Source organism: Salvelinus namaycush, chromosome 9 (assembly GCF_016432855.1).
Source record: "Salvelinus namaycush isolate Seneca chromosome 9, SaNama_1.0, whole genome shotgun sequence".
In the NCBI taxonomy this organism is placed as follows: Eukaryota; Metazoa; Chordata; class Actinopteri; order Salmoniformes; family Salmonidae; genus Salvelinus; species Salvelinus namaycush.
In genome coordinates this window covers 1356250-1380873 of record NC_052315.1, presented here as the reverse complement: position 1 = coordinate 1380873, position 24624 = coordinate 1356250, and the positions used below count along the sequence as shown (strand labels likewise).

General features: G+C 42.2%; 1 protein-coding gene across 1 annotated transcript; it reads left to right on the top strand.

Moving 5' to 3' along the window:
• The first annotated feature begins 5758 nt into the window (after nucleotides 1-5758).
• Nucleotides 5759-23067, top strand: bcl6aa (BCL6A transcription repressor a). Its single transcript, XM_039000725.1, has 9 exons — nucleotides 5759-5792; nucleotides 8731-8902; nucleotides 12975-13196; nucleotides 13649-14632; nucleotides 15011-15195; nucleotides 16403-16570; nucleotides 16778-16908; nucleotides 18302-18439; nucleotides 21857-23067. The coding sequence occupies exons 1-9, from the start codon at nucleotides 5762-5764 to the stop codon at nucleotides 21998-22000; spliced, it is 2175 nt and encodes a 724-aa protein (XP_038856653.1). The 5' UTR covers nucleotides 5759-5761; the 3' UTR covers nucleotides 22001-23067.
• Nucleotides 23068-24624: the final 1557 nt, after the last annotated feature.

Below are 24624 nucleotides of genomic sequence, written 5' to 3'. Positions count from 1 at the left end.
CAGGCACTAAGACACTTCATATAGCGACCAGACACTAAGACACTTCATACAGCGACCAGACACTAAGACACTTCATATAGCGACCAGACACTAAGACACTTCATATAGTGATCAAAAATAGATACTTAGAGTATCATCACTAGGATATACTGTAGTAAATACAGGATATACTGTAGTAAATAGAGGATATACTGTAGTAAATAGAGGATATACTGTAGTAAATACAAGATATACTGTAGTAAATACAGGATATACTGTAGTAAATAGAGGATATACTGTAGTAAATAGAGGATATACTGTCGTAAATAGAGGATATACTGTAATAAATAGAGTATATATACTGTCGTAAATACAAGATATACTGTAGTAAATAGAGGATATACTGTAATAAATAGAGGATATACTGTAGTAAATAGAGGATATACTGTAATAAATAGAGGATATACTGTCGTAAATACAAGATATACTGTAGTAAATAGAGGATATACTGTAGTAAATACAAGATATACTGTAGTAAATAGAGGATATACTGTCGTAAATACAAGATATACTGTAGTAAATAGAGGATATACTGTAATAAATAGAGGATATACTGTCGTAAATACAAGATATACTGTAGTAAATAGAGGATATACTGTAGTAAATACAAGATATACTGTAGTAAATAGAGGATATACTGTAGTAAATACAAGATATACTGTAGTAAATAGAGGATATACTGTAATAAATAGAGGATATACTGTAGTAAATAGAGGATATACTGTAGTAAATACAGGATATACTGTAGTAAATAGAGGATATACTGTAGTAAATAGAAGATATACTGTAGTAAATAGAGGATATACTGTAGTAAATACAAGATATACTGTAGTAAATAGAGGATATACTGTAGTAAATACAGGATATACTGTAGTAAATACAAGATATACTGTCGTAAATAGATTATCATCACTAGGATATACTGTAGTAAATAGAGGATATACTGTAGTAAATAGAGGATATACTGTATTAAATAGAGGATATACATTTTGGAAATAGAGGATATATACGGTAATAAATAGAGGATATACTGTAATAGAGGATATAAGGTAATAAATACAGGATATACTGTAGTAAATACAGGATATACTGTAATAAATAGAGGATATACTGTAATAAATAGAGGATATACTGTAATAAATAGAGGATATACTGTAGTAAATAGAGGATATACTGTAGTAAATAGAGGATATACTGTAATAAATAGAGGATATACTGTAATAAATAGAGGATATACTGTAATAAATACAGGATATACTGTAATAAATAGAGGATATACTGTAATAAATAGAGGATATACTGTAGTAAATAGAGGATATACTGTAATAAATAGAGGATATACTGTAATAAATAGAGGATATACTGTAATAAATAGAGGATATACTGTATTAAATAGAGGATATACTGTAGTAAATAGAGGATATACTGTAATAAATAGAGGATATACTGTAGTAAATAGAGGATATACTGTAGTAAATACAGGATATACTGTAGTAAATACAAGATATACTGTAGTAAATACAAGATATACTGTAGTAAATAGAGGATATACTGTAATAAATAGAGGATATACTGTAGTAAATAGAGGATATACTGTAATAAATAGAGGATATACTGTAGTAAATAGAGGATATACTGTAATAAATAGAGGATATACTGTATTAAATAGAGAATATACATTTTGGAAATAGAGTATATATACTGTAATAAATAGAGGATATACTGTAGTAAATAGAGGATATACTGTAATAAATAGAGGATATACTGTAGTAAATAGAGGATATACTGTAGTAAATAGAGGATATACTGTAATAAATAGAGGATATACTGTAATAAATAGAGGATATACTGTAATAAATAGAGGATATACTGTAATAAATAGAGGATATACTGTAATAAATAGAGGATATACTGTAATAAATAGAGGATATACTGTAGTAAATAGAGGATATACTGTAATAAATAGAGGATATACTGTAGTAAATAGAGGATATACTGTAATAAATACAGGATATACTGTAATAAATAGAGGATATACTGTAGTAAATAGAGGATATACTGTAATAAATAGAGGATATACTGTAGTAAATAGAGGATATACTGTAGTAAATAGAAGATATACTGTAATAAATAGAGGATATACTGTAGTAAATATACTGTAATAAATAGAGGATATACTGTAGTAAATACAGGATATACTGTAGTAAATACAAGATATACTGTGGGAAACAGAGGATATACTGTAATAAATCAATGATATAATGTAGGAAATAGAGCGTCTTCACAGTCTTGGATGGACTGTGACCAGAAATCACACCAATTTCTTTCTTGACAATCCAATCATTAGCTAAATGGGCCCAGGTGCACTATATAGTGAATAGGGTGCACTATATAGTGAATAGGGTGCCATTTGAGTCACTGATATAATAGAGTATGATCACAGTGCTGCGGGCTGCATACCAAACAACCAATGAATGCTGCTGCCAATACATGCTCCCCTCCCATCCTCAGCAACACATTCCATCATTTTCAAGTTGCCTGCCAGTACAGCAACTCTCTGCGTTTGCTTTTAGAGGAATGTTGTGTTGTCCAGAACTCCACACACCAATAAGAAGTGAAGCTGAAGAAGATGAAGAATCTCTTTAGTTGTCACTCAGTATTAACACTTCTGTATGTATATAGATACAGATATATCTTCTATCTTCTATATGCCACATGGCTGGAACTAAAAATAAACATCACAACGAACACATTTATTAAAGTTCAGTTTTATTTATTTATTTAGTTTTCATTCCAAACATACATTTGTCCAATTCTAAGAGGGTGTAAAGCAAAATAAAAAATTATTACATATATATATATATATATATATATAATTGGTTAAATAAGCTACATAAATAAATATTACCATTAAACTGTTCTCCATACATTGGCATACACCTTAATAGGCTACTTTTAATTACTTTAAAAGTACTTTGTTAAAATAAACGTTTTAATGATATATCAATTGCACAAAAAGAGTGAACGGGTTATGGTTACAAGCGTACAAACCTCCCTGTATTTGCTCAAAGTTCAGACAGACAGGCAGACAGACAGGCAGGCAGACAGACAGACGGGCAGACAGACAGACCGGCAGGCAGACAGACAGACGGGCAGGTAACTAGGAGTGGGAGTGGCTGGCTGAAAAGATCCTCAAGGAAATCCTCAAGCTCAAACAGTGCACGTTTATTACGGAAATGGCAACGCGATGAATGCCCTTCGCGCAAAGTTAGTTATAGGTTAGGTTATTATTGTAAAGCACCGGGTTACTAACTGTATAGCACTTTGTGACGACTGCTAATGTAAAAATGAGTTTATAAAATAAATTGTTATTTCGAGGTTATGTCTATTTGTAAATGAATACAAAGTGACCTCAAATAGACTTAAGGGAGATGATTTTATAAAAACCGATTATTAGATTTGATATCATGAGGCATAATGTTCTGTGCAAATGGGCCCATATGTATTTTCTTTAGGCCTAACTTCAATAACCCCATACTCATCATTCAAATGGGAACTAACATATAAAAGTGACACACAAGGTTAACTTGTATGCACCATGACGCAGTAGCCTGTATTTTTGGAAAGCTGCACGTCTTTTCAACAAAAACAGATCTTATTTCGATATGCATTGAGCCAGGCGCATTTCATTTTAATATGCACTTACGCGTTGCACACTTGATTTAATTTTGGGGGGCTGGCCGGGCTACTGTCTGTTTGACATGTAGGCCACAATTCATCACACAGGTGACTTAATGGCAAGTTGATACAATGATGATTCTCGATCCATTGTAAAGCTTAGGGCCTTTCACTTCACTTCAACCGTAAATGATTTGCAGTGTTAGATCCACATCAAAATATTATTTAAATTCCACGAGTAGGCTATTAGCGTTGCCTTTAAAAAAAAATATCGCCTTCTGAGAAAGCTTTGCATTGCACTTATTTAGGAGCGCTAGTGTTCATTGCATTAAGGGGTTTATAATGTAGGGTTGGCCTCGACCTTGACAAAACGACCTGAGTGGTTCACACTGCAAACAGTATGCTAACTGGTTAGATTCTCTCTGATTTGGACTAAGAAAAAGGGCCAATGACATATTTGTCCTGTTAGAATAACAGGCGACTATTAGGCTAAGAGGAGTGGATAAACGTTGTGCGCTGTGCGGGGGTTAAGGATGTTGGCCCCGTGGCCTTTGGGTTTAATATGCCGCAAGTAGGCGATGTGTCTGTGTATTAATCATTAACAAAAAAACAAATATATAAGCTATCCTCATTGCAGCCTATTTGTCTTTATTCATTTGAAGGTTAATAAGAGTCGTAAAGGGCATGTAGACTACTTTTGTGTGGCATTAAATAATACTTTATACCAATGTTATTCCAATACTATGCCTAGGGTTTTTCATTCGTAATTTGAACATTTTTTTGGTTAGATTACGTAATTGAATTTGGGAAGTTTGCTGTAGGGTAAATTGCCCAACATTGGCTGCTGACGGTTGTCAGAGAGAGAGAGAGAGAGAGAGAGAGAGCGTGAGAGCGTAAATAGTTAATGCATTGCATAGCAGCGGACGACAGCGATTATATAGGACAAACTGCATAGCGTTGAACCAGTTGTTAGCCATAGAGGTTATGGTCAAAATGACCGCAATAACCTACATTACAAAACAAATGTAACCGATTATAAAACGGCCAGCATACCAAAGCTTTTCCTATGTCAAAGGGATCTTTTTTTTTTTTAAATCACCAAAAAAGGAAGAAGTTCGATTACAATAATTATTTTCTATTGATTAAATGACATTATAGACTACTTATTGCACCCACAACAGAATGCATTATGTTCTCTATGCTGCGCAAATAGCCCCGTTTCTAGTAGATTCAAGCTATTTATCACAGCAAATAGGCTAACATCACAGCTTCCTTTCTCACACCGTAGGCTACCACTGTGACAAACATATAGTCAGATAAACCTGGCAACAAGAAGGCTACAGCAATGGAGAATCCCAGTGATTAAAGAGAGTTTTCAACCAGAATGTCTTTGATTCACAAATATAATCTGATCCCAAACAAACCCATGTGATGATTTGCCAGCAGTCCAGAGCAATGAAGGTAGAAACAGGGATGGGGGTGGGGGGGGTAAAAATGAATATTCTCTGCAGGAGAAGCAAAAAAAAAAAATGTAAATACTATCACAACAAATAGGCCTGTACAACGCGTGTCCGTGTTGAATAAGCAGTCCAGTTCGGTGCTGTGTAGGTAATGTCTGTGGGTTTCATAAAGGGAAAGGCGACGAATGGACACTTCGCTTATGTCATGGAATAGCAAATTAGTTCTGTGAATTTAGGGGCTGGACTAAGAGGCGTGGGTTACGTAGGCAACTCTTCTGCCCATGTGACCGTCTAGGTCTGGGAGAATCCATAAGTAGGGGGCATAAAATAACAATTCTCCATTTCTCTTAAAATATAGAAAAATAATATAAAATGTACAATAATTTCAGTTTGCTTTTGTAATACACTTGTTCCATAAGTCATGTTGTATAATACGCACGGAAATCAAAATCTCAGAAAGACGATTTCTCAGCAAGCATTAAAAGCTGACTCTCCCCTTCCCTCGGAAAGTGGTATCGCCACAAGCTCAAATTCTGAGAATTGAGCTCCTCTGATTCTTAGAACTGGGGTTCTTAGAAGTGGTGATGCAAGAAGTTTCTAGGAAAGCAATATCAGGTGATATTTTTAAAAAATTATTTTTTTCCTATGTAATTTGGCGCGAAGTTGAACTCTTGGTTGCAGGTGATGGTGTAGTGCTGGCTGTGTTTCTGAATGTGTTTTATACTGTAAATCTAGGTGATTTGAAGGTGTTTTGGTGGACTGTTTAGAGCGCACCGTTTTGCCCCTGGGTGACAGTGCTCTTGACATATCTGTTTCTATAAGAATATTCCGCTGTCTTCACTTCACTATACGGCTCTCGGTTCGCCTTCTGTCGGTTTGACAGTGGAGGCGTTTTGTTACTGTACTGTGCTGATCGCAAAACAGAAATGAGATTACGTGGTTATTCTGTTAGACATGACTTTACTGCTAATAATGAACAAGGAGTTCAGTTTAACTAAATGCTACTGCCTTTATTCTAAGCAAAACTTGGTTTAGATCTGACCTGGCTGGGTTTTGTGTATTTGTGTTTAATATCAGCGGTGTTGCACAGAAATTATTTCGGTGTTTATTATAACGTGCTTCTCATCCGCATAACTAAGTAACTTGCACAGTGTGTTTGGGCTTGTGGCAGATGTGCAGGGATAGGTGTGTCAGTGGTGTTATGCTACATTGTTTTATAAATCCAGACAGTCTTGGAGAAAATAATCAAATCGAACATCGGGATCTGGTTGCACGAGATATTGATTGTCTTGTTTCGCAGTCCCCCCCAACACACACACACACACACACACACACACCTCACGGAAATATGTTTTTTTTAGTTTGTAGCTTTCCACAGCCTAGTTTACGAGCGCAAGTTTGTACCTGCGTGCTATCTGTCTGGAGCCAGGGATGAATGACTGTAGGCAACATGACAGGAAAACGGTACAATGTCGTAGTTATAGTATTTGAATGGTTAACATATACAATGTTGCAGCATTAGAATGTATTTGTTTGCTAAGCTTCCATGCAAGAAGTCTTATTTATTTTTTAAAGTAGATTTGAAGTGTAGTTAAGTGTCTGAAAGTAGTACCTTTGAATCTCTTCATCTGTGAATTTGATTTGAAAAGTGAATAACCTAAAAAAAAAAATACATTTTGAGAATGGTAAAATACCAAAGCAGTAGTCGTAGGTGGGTTGTAGCCTCTGTTGACCGCTGAGAAGCCTGTTCACTTGTATACATGATTCATTTCGGGTGGTGTCGAGTGGCAGCCTAAGACTTGGCATTGAGTCAGAGTGATAGTACTTGTTCCAATGTGTTATTGAACGGGCTGGCTCAACATGCTATTCCACGTGAAGAAACTGTCATTTTAAAAACATTTATTACATTGGGTTGGAGGAGGAGGAGGAGGGGGGGGGGGGTGACGTAGTAGTAAGTTAGGATACCCGTTAAAAAGCAGACTGTAGCCTAAACAAACAAACTTTGAGAACAAGTGTTCTCAAAATATGCTCAAGTCTTGTTGTGCGTTGCAATTAAATTATGTTATTGCCATAACACAGCGTTTCCTAACCTCGGTCCTGGGGACACCCCTGTGTGCACGTTTTGATTCTTGCCCTAGCACTACACATTAAAAATAATAAAAACCTGACGATTCATGAGAGGTTTTGAATAAACTGAGTAGTAGTGCTAGGGGAAAAAAACTAACTTGCACCAATTGGGGTCCCCAGGACCGAGTTTGGGAAACCCTGCCAAAACGTGTTCTCTTGCGCCTGACTACCCGCTATTTATATTGCGGAAGAGCACACGTATACATTTCTAGTGCTATCTTAATATATTGATAACATCTTGTGGTGTATCATATTTAAAAATTAATGGAGCAGTTTGCACTTTAATCTACCTTTTTGATTGCATTAAATATTTAGTAGTTTTTTGTTGTTATTATTGTTAATAATAGTCAATTATTCAGACACCTTCTGTCAGTGCACAGTAAAGTTAAATCTGCCAACTTTTTGTCTGTCGCATTCATACAAATTTGACATGCTCAACAACAACAAAAAGGTCCTCTCCATCTCAGATTGTGTGAATAAATAAAGTGGTACGATTGTTTTTTTAAATTAACGATATCGCCGGGAAACTCTGGAGTGTGGCGTTGATTCGGACGGAAAATAATCAACTTCGAATCCCGATACAGAATGTTCAATACGTCAGAAGTGCCCCGATGATAGCACACACTTTATAATTTAAAGACGCACCGCTTTATAATTTGCCGGTGTGTCAACCAGACAGGTGTATTTTGATGTATACTGTACTCTTAGGAAGAAGTAGCCAACACCTGGTGTTTTGTATCTGTTTCCATGCTGAATGTGACAGTGTTGCTATGTGACATTAAACGATGAGCTGCCACATAACCACAGGCGTTTGACTGCCTAACGCAGGGCTAGACTTTCTGAATAAGGGTGCCGGGGTGATCATTCATCCTCGACATTCAAGTTCGAGTGGCAACAATAAAGAAATCAAGTGTTCTCCCACTTTCTGAACAGAAAATGTTACTTAAATGCTCCATACTTTGTGCTGTTCAATGGCGCTGCCTATTGGCTGCAAACCTCTACTGCAATCAGGGAGATGATGAGAAGAGATGAGGGCAATTTATTATATTAAAATAATCAACATTTTTAAAAGAGACCGACGCATGCAGCCTTCCTGCCATGCTTTCTTTCTCTTGTATATCTTAATGTGTCTCATTAAACTACTTCCCCAGGACCTGGGCTCTTCATACCCTGTAGACGTTTGCTCCAACCCCAGTTGTAACTAACCTAATTTAATTGTATCTATCAGGTGTGCTCGATTAGGGTTTGTGCAATAACCTACAGGAGGGTAACTCTCCAGGAACAGGGTTGGAGAGCCCTCCAGGTTGAACCATATTCCACCGGTTTTCACCTCCAAAATAGCAGCTTATTTGATGAATCACCTGTATATAACCTTATGTATATCCGTGGCATTGACCAGGGGAATTTATTTGTATTTTTTCCCCAGAGCTTGACAAAATGGCTTGCGCAGCAGACAGCTGTATCCAATTCACGCGTCACGCCAGCGACGTACTGCTGAACCTCAACCGGCTACGGAGCCGGGACATCCTCACAGACGTCACCATCCTGGTCAACAGACAGCAGTTCCGCGCTCACAAGACTGTCCTCATGGCCTGCAGGTGTGTTGACGCCAAGTCCTAGTATGTGTACCAGTCTGTTTGTGCCATCATGCCAAACAGTGTTTTTTTGGCATGACAAGGAGTTGACATACTAGCACAAACAGATCTAGCACCAGGCTCTGTCCCACTTTTGCCCTTCATGTACATATCTACCTCAAATACCTTATTATTATCTATCCTGATGTCTAGTCACTTTACCCTGCCTTCATGTACATATCTACCTCAAATACCTTATTAAAAATATAAATGTAACATGCAACAATTTCTAAGATTTTACTGAGTTACAGTTCATAAGGAATTCAGTCAATTTAAATAAATTCATTAGGCCCTAATCTATGGATTTCACATGACTGGGCAGGGGTGCAGCGATGGGTGGGCCTTGTAGGGCACTGGGGAGCCAGTCCCAGCCAATCAATGAGGTTTTTCCCCACAAAATAGCTTTATTACAGACAGAAATACTCAGTGTATGGCATTGTGTGGGCGAGCGGCCATCACCTCATGTTTCAGTATGATAATGCACGGCCCCATGTCATAAGGATCTGTACACAATTCCTGGAAGCTGAAAATGTCCCAGTTCTTCCATGGCCTGCATACTCACCAGACATGTCACCCATTGAGCATGTTTGGGATGCTCTGGACGTGTACGACAGCGTGTCCCAGTTCCCGCCAATATCCAGCAAACTTCACACAGCCATTGAAGAGTGGGACAACATTCCACAGGCCACAATCAACAGCCTGATCAACTCTATGTGAAGGAGATGTGTCGTGCCGCATGAGGCAAATGGTGGTTATGTAACAGTATAACTTTAAACCGTCCCCTCGCCCCGACCCGGGCGCGAACCAGGGACCCTCTGCACACATCAACAACTGACACCCACGAAGCGTCGTTACCCATCGCTCCACAAAAGCCGCGGCCCTTGCAGAGCAAGGGGCAACACTACATCTAGGTTTCAGAGCAAGTGACGTAACTGATTGAAACGCTACTAGCGCGTACCCGCTAACTAGCTAGCCATTTCACATCCGTTAGTTACACCAGATACTGATCCATTCCCCTACTTTAAAAGTATCTGTGACCAACAGATGCATATCTGTATTCCCAGTCATGTGAAATCCATAGATTTGTTTAGTAATAGTTGATGCTATTGCCATACACCTGTCAAATCCACTCCGATCCCCACATAGGGATGCGGTATTACACACTTCCAGGATGATTGATTTCTAACTGCCTAGGTTACTCTGAGGCAAGGGGAAGGAATGCAATGATGCAGAGGGATCACAGTGACCTTAAATTATGAATTGTTTTAAAAATGTGGAAAAATGCAACAAAACCCAATTAGATCATTTGAAAAGGAAAGATGCAGCACTGTTAAAATAAAAAATAAAATAAAAAAAGTTAAACTTGACATTCCGGCCTTCATCTATGGCTTTCGTCAAAACAATGACAGACTGAATGGACTACTACATAGGCCATATGGATAAGGGACGACAATTGGTAAGGACACTAGTCACCTGGCGCTGCCAATGAGATGTGCCGATCAATGTAGATCCACAGGGTTGAGGTACTGTGGTCAATGGCGCCACCTAGTGGAAAACAAGTATAGAAAACAAATCACAAGAGAACGGTAGAATAAAGGCCTAGGTAGGAACTGAGTGATTTTTATTAGTCACGTCGTCATGACGGCCAACTCACACGGAAACTGTTGTATCCTAATAAAATTATCACACTGATGATGATCGTTACACACCTACCTACGTACATTTCTACTGAAATGAAAACAATTGAAACGAAAAAACAAAAACATTTTAAGTTATACAACTTATCTCGTCACTTCTTCCAAGCTTTGGAACTAACATTTGCAACCAGGAAAACGTATTTTCTGAATAGCCATTCAAGTTTTTCAAAAGTACTACTACAGAATAGTTCTGTTATTTATTTATTTTATTTTATCTAACAAGGTTTCTCTTAAATCATAAAGTGCAGTTCATTCTTGATCTCCCCTAAATCAGACTATACACAGCCACTCTTGTTCATCTAAATCAGACTATATTCATCTATGGCGTTGAACCTCCCTATTTATATTGCCAGAGGCAGTATCCCGGTTCTCAACACAAGGATATTTGAATTATTGTTAGGTGACGGGTGTCAGGGTTCGAGATTTGTTTAAAAAATATATATATATTTTTTATCTGGTTAGAAGTTGAGTTGACAGTTCTTTTGTCGCTAAGGCTTTACTTGTGTTTAATCATGTTGACATTGCATCATAACTTGTTTCTAAATGTGTCGTAGAGCAAAGTCCTTTGTCCAAGGGTAATTGTATGTTTTACCCCAGTTGAAAACCTCTATGTCGATAACACGGTTCCATAACCTTGTCATTTCACTCTTCTGCCTTATTTTCACTGGGCTCCCAACCCATGTCTCCTTGAATAGCAAGGCTCTGATTTAGCTCTGTTTTGAATAGTTAGCCCTATTTTACAAAAAAAAAACCATTTAATTATTAAGTCTATTCTCCCAATTTCACATATTTCCAACATATATTCACATGTTACACTTGACAAGCAGCTCCCTCATTCCAGCTCTTGGCACTGCGCATACAGATGGTCGCGGCTGTGTTTCAGTTTACGCGAGGCACTCATGCAAACGTTCATATGGATAAATCTCACATTTTGAGTGGAAATTATCCCACACATGGTTTACGACTACACGTGATTGATAAATCAGTCCCCAAGTGTGCAAAGCTCTTAGACTTACACCACGGTGATTCTAAAACACTGTGGTTTGTAGTAAATGGCCAAGCACTCCGTGTCGTGCCCAAGAACAGCCCTTAGCCGTGATATATTGGCCATATACCACAGCCCCTCGTGCCTTTTTATAGCTTAATTGACTCAGGGGTGTGAATACTTATGGAAATGGAATTGTACGTATTTCATTTTCAATAAATGAATACATTTCTAAACATCTTTTGACTTTGTCATTATGGGGTATTGTGTTTTAGATGGATGAGAATCTATTTAATCCATCTTGAATTCAGGCTGTAACACAACAAAAATGTGGACTAAGTCAAGAGGTGTGAACTCTTTTTGTTCTGTAGGTCTATGCGGTCTGGACTGTATCTGTTCATATCAGTCATCTGGGGTTTCACTGGCAGCATCTTCATATCCTTCTCTTGTAATGGAAAGAAACGGGCCGCTTTGAATTCGTAGTCACTCACAACCGTTCTGAAGTTATCGGCAGAGATAAACATCTACATTTTTTTTGTTGCATTTAGCTGAGATCTGTGTGACGAGGAAGGGCGAAATAGCATCTAACGGCGCACTTAGATGTTCTACAAGTGGTCTGAGGTAGATGTTAAATAAGTGTTTTCAGGAGCAACTTTAGGTTTGGTTTTGGGAAACCGCTCTGAGATGTAACAATGCTCCTACGAACGTTCTAACGTTGAATGTAGCCTTAAGATGCTTTTAGGAAACAGCTCGGAGAGCTAACGATCGGTCCCCCCCGGGTGTCTCTCTGTCCCCTCCCCGGGTGTCTCTCTGTCCCCTCCCCGGGTGTCTCTCTGTCCCCTCCCCGGGTGTCTCTCTGTCCCCTCCCCGGGTGTCTCTCTGTCCCCCTCCCTGGGTGTCTCTCTGTCCCCCTCCCTGGGTGTCTCTGTCCCCTCCCTGGGTGTCTCTCTGTCCCCCCTCCCTGGGTGTCTCTCTGTCCCCCCTCCCTGGGTGTCTCTCTGTCCCCCCCTCCCTGGGTGTCTCTCTGTCCCCCCCTCCCTGGGTGTCTCTGTCCCCCCCCCTCCTGGGTGTCTCTCTGTCCCCCCCCCCTCCTGGGTGTCTCTCTGTCCCCCCCCCCCCCCCCGGGTGTCTCTCTGTCCCCCCCCCCCCCCCCCCTGGGTGTCTCTCTGTCCCCCCCCCCCCCTGGGTGTCTCTCTGTCCCCCCCCCCCCCCCCCTGGGTGTCTCTCTGTCCCCCCCCCCCCCTGGGTGTCTCTCTGTCCCCCCCCCCCTGGGTGTCTCTCTGTCACAGTTTCCATGTTGCTGTTATGTACAGTACATGGTATTATATCTTTGTCCTCTCCTCTCTCTCTCTAGTGGGCTGTTCTACACTATATTTACGGACTCCCTGAAGTGTAACCTGAATGCCATCAGTCTGGACCCCAAGGTGGACCCCGAGGGGTTTGCCGTCCTGCTGGAGTTCATGTACACCTCTAGACTGACGCTGAAGGAGACTCTGATCATGGCTATCATGAACACAGCCATCTACCTACAGATGGATCACGTTGTAGACACTTGCCACAGATTCATCAAATCCAGGTACATGGACGACTGGAGGGGGGGGGGGGGGGTGATGAATCCAGGTACATGGATGACGGGACGGGACGGGGGGTGGAGGGGGGGGGGGGGGGGATTGGTGATGAATCCAGGTACATGGACGACGGGACGGGACAGGGGGGGGGGGGGTGATGAATCCAGGTACATGGACGACGGGACGGGACAGGGGGGAGGTGTAGGGGGGTAATCAGAAAGAAGAGGGTCTAAATGTGGTGTGGAGTCGAACGACTAATCAGTACGCTAGACTCCGGGTACAATTAACAACCATCTTATTTTGCAAATTACGACCTGTCAAGAGACGTGCACAGCAACAATTAGAAAGTGTGCAATAAAAATGTATCACACAGTTTGTGGAATGTAAATTCTGGTGTCCAGTATCTGCCGTGTTCAGGTGTCGTTGTCTCATCTTTTCTCTTCGTCTATCCTCCTCACAGCGACCCTGGCCAGGCCAACAAACTGCCCAGAGATGAGTTCTTAGTCAGCCCCTTGCTTTTACCTCAGGGCATCCATGCATACCGGCCCCACGATGTGGTCGACAACCTGCCCGGCCGGGTCGGCCCCTACAGAGACGGGAGGCCCTACGGCTCCAGCATGTTCAATGGGGTCAATTCCCCCAGCAACTACCACCTCTACGGTCAGTTCCCCGTCCAGGGCTTCCCTTTTCCTCTCTGCAAGCTGACAGACGCCAAAAACACGTTCGCTGACTTCTCTAAAGGCGGGATCCACCACAAGCACTGTTCACCCCCGGACACGAGCAGCGCCATGAGGGTTGATTACAGCCGGGCGGTGAGCGGGGGCTCGGCCAACATCCATCATGCAGCAGCAAGTTACTTCTCCTCCAGGGAGGAGGAGATGAGGAAGGAGAGCCATGAGGGAGGGGTCAGCCAGGCTGGTGGGGTGGGAGGCTCCAGGAAGAGAGGGTTCGCCGGGGCGGCCCACGAGCAGCAGAAGGTGGTTCTGGGTAAGGAGCACGGTCCTCAGATGACAGAGGAAGACACGAGCCAGCAGCACTACCCTCTGGGGATCTCCTCAGCCGGACGGAAGGGCCTGATGAGTAGCCCACAGAGCCCGCTCAAATCTGACTGCCAGCCTAACTCCCCCACCGAGTCCAGCAGCAGTAAGAATGCAGGTCTCTCCCAGGCCGGCCGGGTTGGTGCCCAGCTACCACAGGGCAGCCAGGACCCCAAGGCACGCAACTGGAAGAAGTACAAGTTCATCGTGCTCAATCAGAGAGCCACCAAGGAGGAGGATGTTGGGTTGCAGGAGCCGGTGGTATACTCCCCCCAGCGTCTGGGTCTGCCCCCTTACCTCCACCCTTCAGACTCAGAGCACCTGGACCCGCAGGCCAACACCAAGCTCAGTGAGCACGGAGAGGACCTGCCGGTTCCACAGACCTCCCGACTCCACAACATCAACAGGTGAGCCCTACAGTCATAATCGATCACAAATACGGAGTCAAACGAAAGCATAGCTGTAGCTCGAATGTTTGATTTGTTCCCAAGTTGATGTGAGCAATGTCTAGGATTTTACGGCCTTTTGTCTCTTTGCAATCTCCACGTGAAATGAAAAGGAAGTGACATCTTTTTTTTGTTGCCAGTATCACTTTAATAAAGCTTTCCAGTTAAACTGTTTTATTCATCAAACCCAATTCACAAGATTTAAGAGCAATATAAACAGTGGTAATTCACACTACCTTAGTTAACGGCTTTCCACTGGGGTCGCCTGGCTGCAGCGTTTCTCTCCCTCCCCGTCTCTTGCGGGCTGTGTTGTTGACACACAGGCGTTTGTGTCTCCAGAGCTCTGGAGGGATCACAGAAGACCGCTGACAGCCGCTCCTCTCTCTACATCAGCCACTTAAAGTGCACCTCCTGCGGTGCCCCGCCCCCGCAGCACTCTGAAGTGTGTCCCAACACCCCGGCTTCCTGTTTAGCGGAGGAGATGATGTCAGAGTTACACTCTGAGTACTCTGACTCCAGCTGTGGTGAGTACACGCTGCTTTTTAAACATAGGCTTGTGTTCCAAATGACTCCTTGTGTAGTGCACTATTTAAGGAAAGTAGTGCACTATTTAAGGAAAGTAGTGCACTATTTAAGGAAAGTAGTGCACTATTTAAGGAAAGTAGTGCACTATTTAAGGAAAGTAGTGCACTATTTAAGGAAAGTAGTGCACTATTTAAGGAAAGTAGTGCACTATTTAAGGAAAGTAGTGCACTATTTAAGGAAAGTAGTGCACTATTTAAGGAAAGTAGTGCACTATATAAGGAAAGTAGTGCACTATATAAGGAAAGTAGTGCACTATGTGTATATATAGGGAGCCATTTGGGAAGCAAACATAAAACGGCTAATGGACAGTCTCTCTCTAGCTGCTTATAAAACGGCTAATGGACAGTCTCTCTCTGGCTGCTTATTAAACGGCTAATGGACAGTCTCTCTCTGGCTGCTTATTAAACGGCTAATGGACAGTCTCTCTCTAGCTGCTTATTAAACGGCTAATGGACAGTCTCTCTCTGGCTGCTTATAAAACGGCTAATGGACAGTCTCTCTCTGGCTGCTTATAAAACGGCTAATGGACAGTCTCTCTAGCTGCTTATAAAACGGCTAATGGACAGTCTCTCTAGCTGCTTATAAAACGGCTAATGGACAGTCTCTCTCTAGCTGCTTATAAAACGGCTAATGGACAGTCTCTCTGGCTGCTTATTAAACGGCTAATGGACAGTCTCTCTCTGGCTGCTTATTAAATGGCTAATGGACAGTCTCTCTGGCTGCTTATAAAACGGCTAATGGACAGTCTCTCTCTGGCTGCTTATAAAACGGCTAATGGACAGTCTTATTCTAGCTGCTTATAAAACGGCTAATGGACAGTCTCTCTCTAGCTGCTTATTAAACGGCTAATGGACAGTCTCTCTAGCTGCTTATAAAACGGCTAATGGACAGTCTCTCTCTAGCTGCTTATTAAACGGCTAATGGACAGTCTCTCTCTAGCTGCTTATAAAACGGCTAATGGACAGTCTCTCTCTAGCTGCTTATAAAACGGCTAATGGACAGTCTCTCTCTGGCTGCTTATAAAACGGCTAATGGACAGTCTCTCTCTGGCTGCTTATTAAATGGCTAATGGACAGTCTCTCTCTAGCTGCTTATAAAACAGTCCTAATCCCGATTGATCATAATTGTTTCCGATCTGTCTTACAGAAAACGGTACGTTCTTTTGTAACGAATGTGACTCCAAGTTTGCGGAAGACGAAGCCCTGAAGCGCCACATGCTGCAGGCCCACAGTGATAAGCCATACAAGTGTGACCGCTGTCAGGCTGCTTTCCGCTATAAAGGAAACCTCGCCAGCCACAAGACAGTCCACACCGGTAAATACAGGCTTTCAAGATGGGCTTTCTCAATAACTGTGCTTAGTTTATTTTGCTTGCAGCACCCCTGGCCACAGATGCAAAATTTGCCAGCTTGCTAAATCCACCACATAATGTTGATCAATGTGTCCCAGTCAAATTACCCATAAGTCCATTTCAGTAAAGTTTGGTAGCTAACGGTTTGTTCTGTATTTTGTTGCGTTGCAGGAGAGAAGCCGTATCGCTGCAACATCTGTGGCGCTCAGTTCAACCGACCAGCTAACCTCAAGACCCATACTCGTATCCACTCAGGGGAAAAGCCATACAAATGTGAGACGTGCGGAGCTCGATTCGTGCAGGTGAGCTGAGTTTTTTTTTTTTTTTTTTTCCTGTCTGGTTTCAACAAGTTACAGAAGGAATCAATGCAGTTATTTGTTTCTTACTACCTGAGGCTGGCCCAGTGTGGGTACGAACCTACCTCTATGCTACATAGCCTCCTTTCTCAGTGTCCCCCATTCATCTCATACTATTCCTGAAAATAAAATTAACCCCCCCCCCCCCCGCCCCAAAATGGCTTGGGATAGATGCTGTGATCACTCACCACCACACCGACCCAGTAGTCTCGTGTTGTTGTCGTGGTAAAATACAACTCACCACCACACCGACCCAGTAGTCTCGTGTTGTCGTCGTCTTCGTAAAATACAACTCACCACTACACCGACCCAGTAGTCTCGTGTTGTTGTCGTCTTCGTAAAATACAACTCACCACCACACCGACCCAGTAGTCTCGTGTTGTTGTCGTCTTCGTAAAATACAACTCACCACCACACCGACCCAGTAGTCTCGTGTTGTTGTCGTCTTCGTAAAATACAACTCACCACCACACCGACCCAGTAGTCTCGTGTTGTCGTCGTCTTCGTAAAATACAACTCACCACCACACCGACCCAGTAGTCTCGTGTTGTTGTCGTCTTCGTAAAATACAACTCACCACCACACCGACCCAGTAGTCTCGTGTTGTTGTCGTCTTCGTAAAATACAACTCACCACCACACCGACCCAGTAGTCTCGTGTTGTTGTCGTCTTCGTAAAATACAACTCACCACCACACCGACCCAGTAGTCTCGTGTTGTCGTCTTCGTAAAATACAACTCACCACCACACCGACCCAGTAGTCTCGTGTTGTTGTCGTCTTCGTAAAATACAACTCACCACCACACCGACCCAGTAGTCTCGTGTTGTTGTCGTCTTCGTAAAATACAACTCACCACCACACCGACCCAGTAGTCTCGTGTTGTTGTCGTCTTCGTAAAATACAACTCACCACCACACCGACCCAGTAGTCTCGTGTTGTTGTCGTCTTCGTAAAATACAACTCACCACCACACCGACCCAGTAGTCTCGTGTTGTTGTCGTCTTCGTAAAATACAACTCACCACCACACTGACCCAGTAGTCTCGTGTTGTTGTCGTCTTCGTAAAATACAACTCACCACCACACTGACCCAGTAGTCTCGTGTTGTTGTCGTCTTCGTAAAATACAACTCACCACCACACTGACCCAGTAGTCTCGTGTTGTTGTCGTCTTCGTAAAATACAACTCACCACCACACCGACCCAGTAGTCTCGTGTTGTTGTCGTCTTCGTAAAATACAACTCACCACCACACTGACCCAGTAGTCTCGTGTTGTTGTCGTCTTCGTAAAATACAACTCACCACCACACTGACCCAGTAGTGTTGTTGTCGTCGTCAGGTTGCCCATCTCCGTGCCCACGTGTTGATCCACACCGGGGAGAAGCCGTACCCGTGCGAGATCTGCGGAACGCGCTTCCGTCACCTGCAGACGCTGAAGAGTCACCTGCGCATTCACACAGGAGAAAAGCCCTATCATGTAAGTATACCAAATACACAACTGAATCAGTCTGTGTGTATGTATATATGTGTATGTATATACACTGCTCAAAAAAATAAAGGGAACACTTAAACAACACAATGTAACTCCAAGTCAATCACACTTCTGTGAAATCAAACTGTCCACTTAGGAAGCAACACTGATTGACAATAAATGTAACATGCTGTTTTGCAAATGGAATAGACAAAAGGTGGAAATTATAGGCAATTAGTAAGACACCCCCAAAAAAGGAATGGTTTAACAGGTGGTGACCACATACCACTTCTCAGTTCCTATGCTTCCTGGCTGATGTTTTGGTCACTTTTGAATGCTGGCGGTGCTTTCACTCTAGTGGTAGCATGAGATGGAGTCTACAACCCACACAAGTGGCTCAGGTAGTGCAGTTCATCCAGGATGGCACATCAATGCGAGCTGTGGCAAAAAGGTTTGCTGTGTCTGTCAGCGTAGTGTCCAGAGCATGGAGGCGCTACCAGGAGACAGGCCAGTACATCAGGAGACGTGGAGGAGGCCGTAGGAGGGCAACAACCCAGCAGCAGGACCGCTACCTCCGCCTTTGTGCAAGGAGGTGCACTGCCAGAGCCCTGCAAAATGACCTCCAGCAGGCCACAAATGTGCATGTGTCTGCTCAAACGGTCAGAAACAGACTCCATGAGGGTGGTATGAGGGCCCGATGTCCACAGGTGGGGGTTGTGCTTACAGCCCAACACTGTGCAGGACGTTTGGCATTTGCCAGAGAACACCAAGATTGGCAAATTCGCCACTGGCGCCCTGTGCTCTTCACAGATGAAAGCAGGTTCACACTGAGCACATGAGCACATGTGACAGACGTGACAGAGTCTGGAGACGCCGTGGAGAACGTTCTGCTGCCTGCAACATCCTCCAGCATGACCGGTTTGGCGGTGGGTCAGTCATGGTGTGGGGTGGCATTTCTTTGTGGGGCCGCACAGCCCTCCATGTGCTCGCCAGAGGTAGCCTGACTGCCATTAGGTACCGAGATGAGATCCTCAGACCCCTTGTGAGACCATATGCTGACACATGCACATTTGTGGCCTGCTGGAGGTCATTTTGCAGGGCTCTGGCAGTGCACCTCCTTGCACAAAGGCGGAGGTAGCGGTCCTGCTGCTGGGTTGTTGCCCTCCTACGGCCTCCTCCACGTCTCCTGATGTACTGGCCTGTCTCCTGGTAGCGCCTCCATGCTCTGGACACTACGCTGACAGACACAGCAAACCTTTTTGCCACAGCTCGCATTGATGTGCCATCCTGGATGAACTGCACTACCTGAGCCACTTGTGTGGGTTGTAGACTCCGTCTCATGCTACCACTAGAGTGAAAGCACCGCCAGCATTCAAAAGTGACCAAAACATCAGCCAGGAAGCATAGGAACTGAGGAGTGGTCTGTGGTCACCACCTGCAGAACCATTCCTTTTTTGGGGGTGTCTTACTAATTGCCTATAATTTCCACCTTTTGTCTATTCCATTTGCACAACAGCATGTTACATTTATTGTCAATCAGTGTTGCTTCCTAAGTGGACAGTTTGATTTCACAGAAGTGTGATTGACTTGGAGTTACATTGTGTTGTTTAAGTGTTCCCTTTATTTTTTTGAGCAGTGTATATACAGTGGGGCAAAAAAGTATTTAGTCAGCCACCAATTGTGCAAGTTCTCCCACTTAAAAAGATGAGAGAGGCCTGTAATTTTCATCATAGGTACACTTCAACTATGACAGACAAAATGAGAAAAAAAAATCTAGAAAATCACATTGTAGGATTTTTAATGAATTTATTTGCAAATTATGGTGGAAAATAAGTATTTGGTCACCTACAAACAAGCAAGATTTCTGGCTCTCACAGACCTGTAACTTCTTCTTTAAGAGGCTCCTCTGTCCTCCACTCGTTACCTGTATTAATGGCACCTGTTTGAACTTGTTATCAGTATAAAAGACACCTGTCCACAACCTCAAACAGTCACACTCCAAACTCCACTATGGCCAAGACCAAAGAGCTGTCAAAGGACACCAGAAACAAAATTGTAGACCTGCACCAGGCTGGGAAGACTGAATCTGCAATAGGTAAGCAGCTTGGTTTGAAGAAATCAACTGTGGGAGCAATTATTAGGAAATGGAAGATATACAAGACCACTGAATCTCCCTCGATCTGGGGCTCCACGCAAGATCTCACCCCGTGGGGTCAAAATGATCACAAGAACGGTGAGCAAAAATCCCAAAACCACACGGGGGGACCTAGTGAATGACCTGCAGAGAGTTGGGACCAAAGTAACAAAGCCTACCATCAGTAACACACTACGCCGCCAGGGACTCAAATCCTGCAGTGCCAGACGTGTCCCCCTGCTTAAGCCAGTACATGTCCAGGCCCGTCTGAAGTTTGCTAGAGAGCATTTGGATGATCCAGAAGAAGATTGGGAGAATGTCATATGGTCAGATGAAACCAAAATATAACTTTTGGTTAACTCAACTTGTCGTGTTTGGAGGACAAAGAATGCTGAGTTGCATCCAAAGAACACCATACCTACTGTGAAGCATGGGGGTGGAAACATCATGCTTTGGGGCTGTTTTTCTGCAAAAGGACCAGGACGACTGATCCGTGTAAAGGACAGAATGAATGGGGCCATGTATCGTGAGATTTTGAGTGAAAACCTCCTTCCATCAGCAAGGGCATTGAAGATGAAACGTGGCTGGGTCTTTCAGCATGACAATGATCCCAAACACACCGCCCGGGCAACGGAGTGGCTTCGTAAGAAGCATTTCAAGGTCCTGGAGTGGCCTAGCCAGTCTCCAGATCTCAACCCCATAGAAAATCTTTGGAGGGAGTTGAAAGTCCATGTTGCCCAGCAACAGCCCCAAAACATCACTGCTCTAGAGGAGATCTGCATGGAGGAATGGGCCAAAATACCAGCAACAGTGTGTGAAAACCTTGTGAAGACTTACAGAAAACGTTTGACCTCTGTCATTGCCAACAAAGGGTATATAACAAAGTATTGAGAAACTTTTGTTATTGACCAAATACTTATTTTCCACCATAATTTGCAAATAAATTAATTAAAAATCCTACAATGTGATTTTCTGGAAATTTTTTTTCTCCTTTCTTCTCTTGTCTGTCATAGTTGAAGTGTACCTATGATGAAAATTACAGGCCTCATCTTAAGTGGGAGAACTTGCACAATTGGTGGCTGACTAAATACATTTTTGCCCCACTGTGTGTGTATATATGTGTATATATATATATATATATATATATATATATATATATATATATATATATATATATATATATATATATATATATATATATATACTGAAATCCATATGTGTCTGCTATTAAACCAGAAAACATTTATGGACAGAAAACGGAGCAAATATTTTTCTTATTTTTTTTTCAGTGCGAGAAATGCAACTTGCACTTTCGCCACAAGAGTCAGCTTCGATTGCACCTCAGACAGAAACACGGAGCGATTACCAACACCAAGATCCAGTACCGCTTGTCCACTACAGAGCTGCCAACAGACCCGACCAAGGCCTGTTAAACTGGAGCAGGCCCAACAGACGGGGTCAATCTTGACCACGGCATTCAATGACCCACCAACGCGTACAATCCTTCCAACATTGTAGTGCCACACTGTGTTGACCAGATGGCTCAGTAATACGGCAGTGTATATGCCATTCTTAAAAACGGGTTTCCTCTACCATGTGAACGTAGTACCATTTATGGTATCTTAGTCATTGTTTCTATATAAAGACATATAGATATAATTGGGCTGGGAGTGTTTTTATAAGCTTTGAAGGGTATATTAAAAAGCTTTATTTTGTTGAGAGAGAGAAAAAAGGATGGAATGTTACATAAATCCAGTTAAAGGATACAGTATTTTATATTAAATAACTTTTCTGAAAGTATTGACATTTTTGATTGGAAGGGTGGTAGTATATTTTTAAGGTAAATGGTATTTCTGGCTGTAAGAAATATTGCATTTTTTTTCTATACATTTTTCTAATTTAGACGTACATGTTAGTCCATGTAGATTTGACCCTTTCATGTCTCGACAACAACAAAAACAATTCTGAACTCCAGAATGACTGGTGATCTAAGCGGACGGAATGACGCATAACGACACAGTTACTACTGTTACCAATAGTTACCAATCGATGAAGTGGAAACTGCATACATGAGTATTGTGACATACTGTGTAATACATTTGAACTATATCCACTGGGTTGCCCTCTGCTGGCAGAGCCAATCTAGAATTAAAATGTTAAAAATATGCATTTCAAGGTACTGCTTTGGGTATGGACCAAGAAGATATTTTTGCTTCAAAATGTATTTGTATAGATCTGATGTGTGTGTGTGTTTTTTGTTTAAGTGAACGTTCCCAGTTGTCATTGTACTAGAAGCTACAGTAAAAGGGTATATCAGATGTTTGTACATACACTGTGTACTGAAGGTGCCTTCTCTATGGTGACTGAATTCCTTTCCATTCAGCCCAGTTCTGTTTATTGAAAAGGTACAACTCAAGGACAGCACTAGTCCTAGTTTATATTTTGTGTGTTTAAAAAAAAAAAAAAAAAATGCTTTTCACCTTATGACATAAATTCATCATTGCTCGAGCTGTAAATCTTCAGGACTTGTTTTGGGCTTATTTTTTTTTTTTAACTGCATTCAACTTGTTGTACAGTTATAGATGTATGCATGTAAAATAAAGGTGTTGTATTTCTATGTATTTAAATAACGAGTAAATTGTATTAATGTAACAGAAGACTAGCGTCCATCTCTAGAGGGATGTAAATCCTTATGTTACCAGAAACATAGGATGCACATTTTTAATTTGTAATACGCAAGACTATTCTCCAAAGGTTATCTAATGTGGTAGAGAATACTTATTTTACAAGTAGCAGATCACAAGGCATCTCGTCCAATCGCCAGACATATTCCTTCAGTGGTTTTCGCACCATGGTACCGTATCGATACGCCACCATGGAATTGTGTTTCATGTGAAAACCCCCTGAACTGCTGAGGTTTCATGGGTTGAATTGAAACGGAGACAAATATACTGAACAAAAAACGCAAACAAGCAACAATTTCAAAGATTTTACTGAGTTAATGAGGAAATCGGTTTAATTGAAATAAATTCATTAGGCTCTAATCTATGGATTTCACATGACTGGGAATACAGATACATTTACATTACATTCAAGTCATTTAGCAGACGCTCTTATCCAGAGCGACTTACAAGTACATACATTCATACTTTTTTGTACTGGCCCCCCGTGGGAATCGAACCCACAACCCTGGCGTTGCAAGCGCCATGCTCTACCAACTGAGCCACACGGGGCCTGTTGGTCACATCTGTTGGTCATCTGTTGGTCACATATCTGGGCATCTGTTGGTCACATATCTTTAAAAACAATGGGTCTCAGGATTTCATCAAGGTATTTTTGTGCATTCAAATTGCCATCGATTTAAAATGCAACTGTTCGTTGCCCGTAGCTTATACCTGTCCATACCATAACCCCACCGCCATCATGAGGCACTCTGTTCACAACGTTGACATCAGCAAACCGCTCACCCACGCAACGCCATACACATGGTCTGCAGTTGTGAGGCCGGTTGGACAAACTAACAAATTCTCTAAAACGAGTTGGAGGCGGCTTATGATAGATAAATGAACATTAAATTATCTGGCAACAGCTTTGGTGGACATTCCAGCAATATACTGACAATACCCCATAATGACAACGCAAAAACAGGTTTTTCTAAAAACCTATTAAAAATTAAAAACAGAAATACCTTATTTATGGTCAGGGAGGTGACCAAGAACCCGATGGTCACTCTGACAGAGCTATAGAGTTCCTCTGTGGAGATGGGAGAATCTTCCAGAAGGACAACCATCTCTGCAGCACTCCACCAATCATGCCTTTATGGTAGAGTGGCCAGATGGAAGCCACTCCTCAGTAAAAGGCACATGACAGCCCGCTTGGAGTTTGCCAAAAAGAATCTAAATACTCTCAAACAATGAGAAACAAGATTCTCTGGTCTGATGAAACCAAGATTGAACTCTTTGGCCTCAATGCCATGCGTCATGTCTGGAGGAAACCTGGCACCATCCACAAGGTAAAGCATGGTGGTGGCAGCATCATGCTGTGGGGATGTTTTTCA

Bases quoted from the DNA above. Each gene is read 5' to 3' on its own strand.
- bcl6aa (XM_039000725.1), top strand. From the start codon at position 5,762: ATGCAAGAAGTTTCTAGGAAAGCAATATCAG. The intron at 5,793-8,730 runs GTGATATTTTTA...TTTTTTCCCCAG, and splicing joins TTCTAGGAAAGCAATATCAG to AGCTTGACAAAATGGCTTGC. The intron at 15,196-16,402 runs GTGAGTACACGC...TCTGTCTTACAG, and splicing joins GTACTCTGACTCCAGCTGTG to AAAACGGTACGTTCTTTTGT.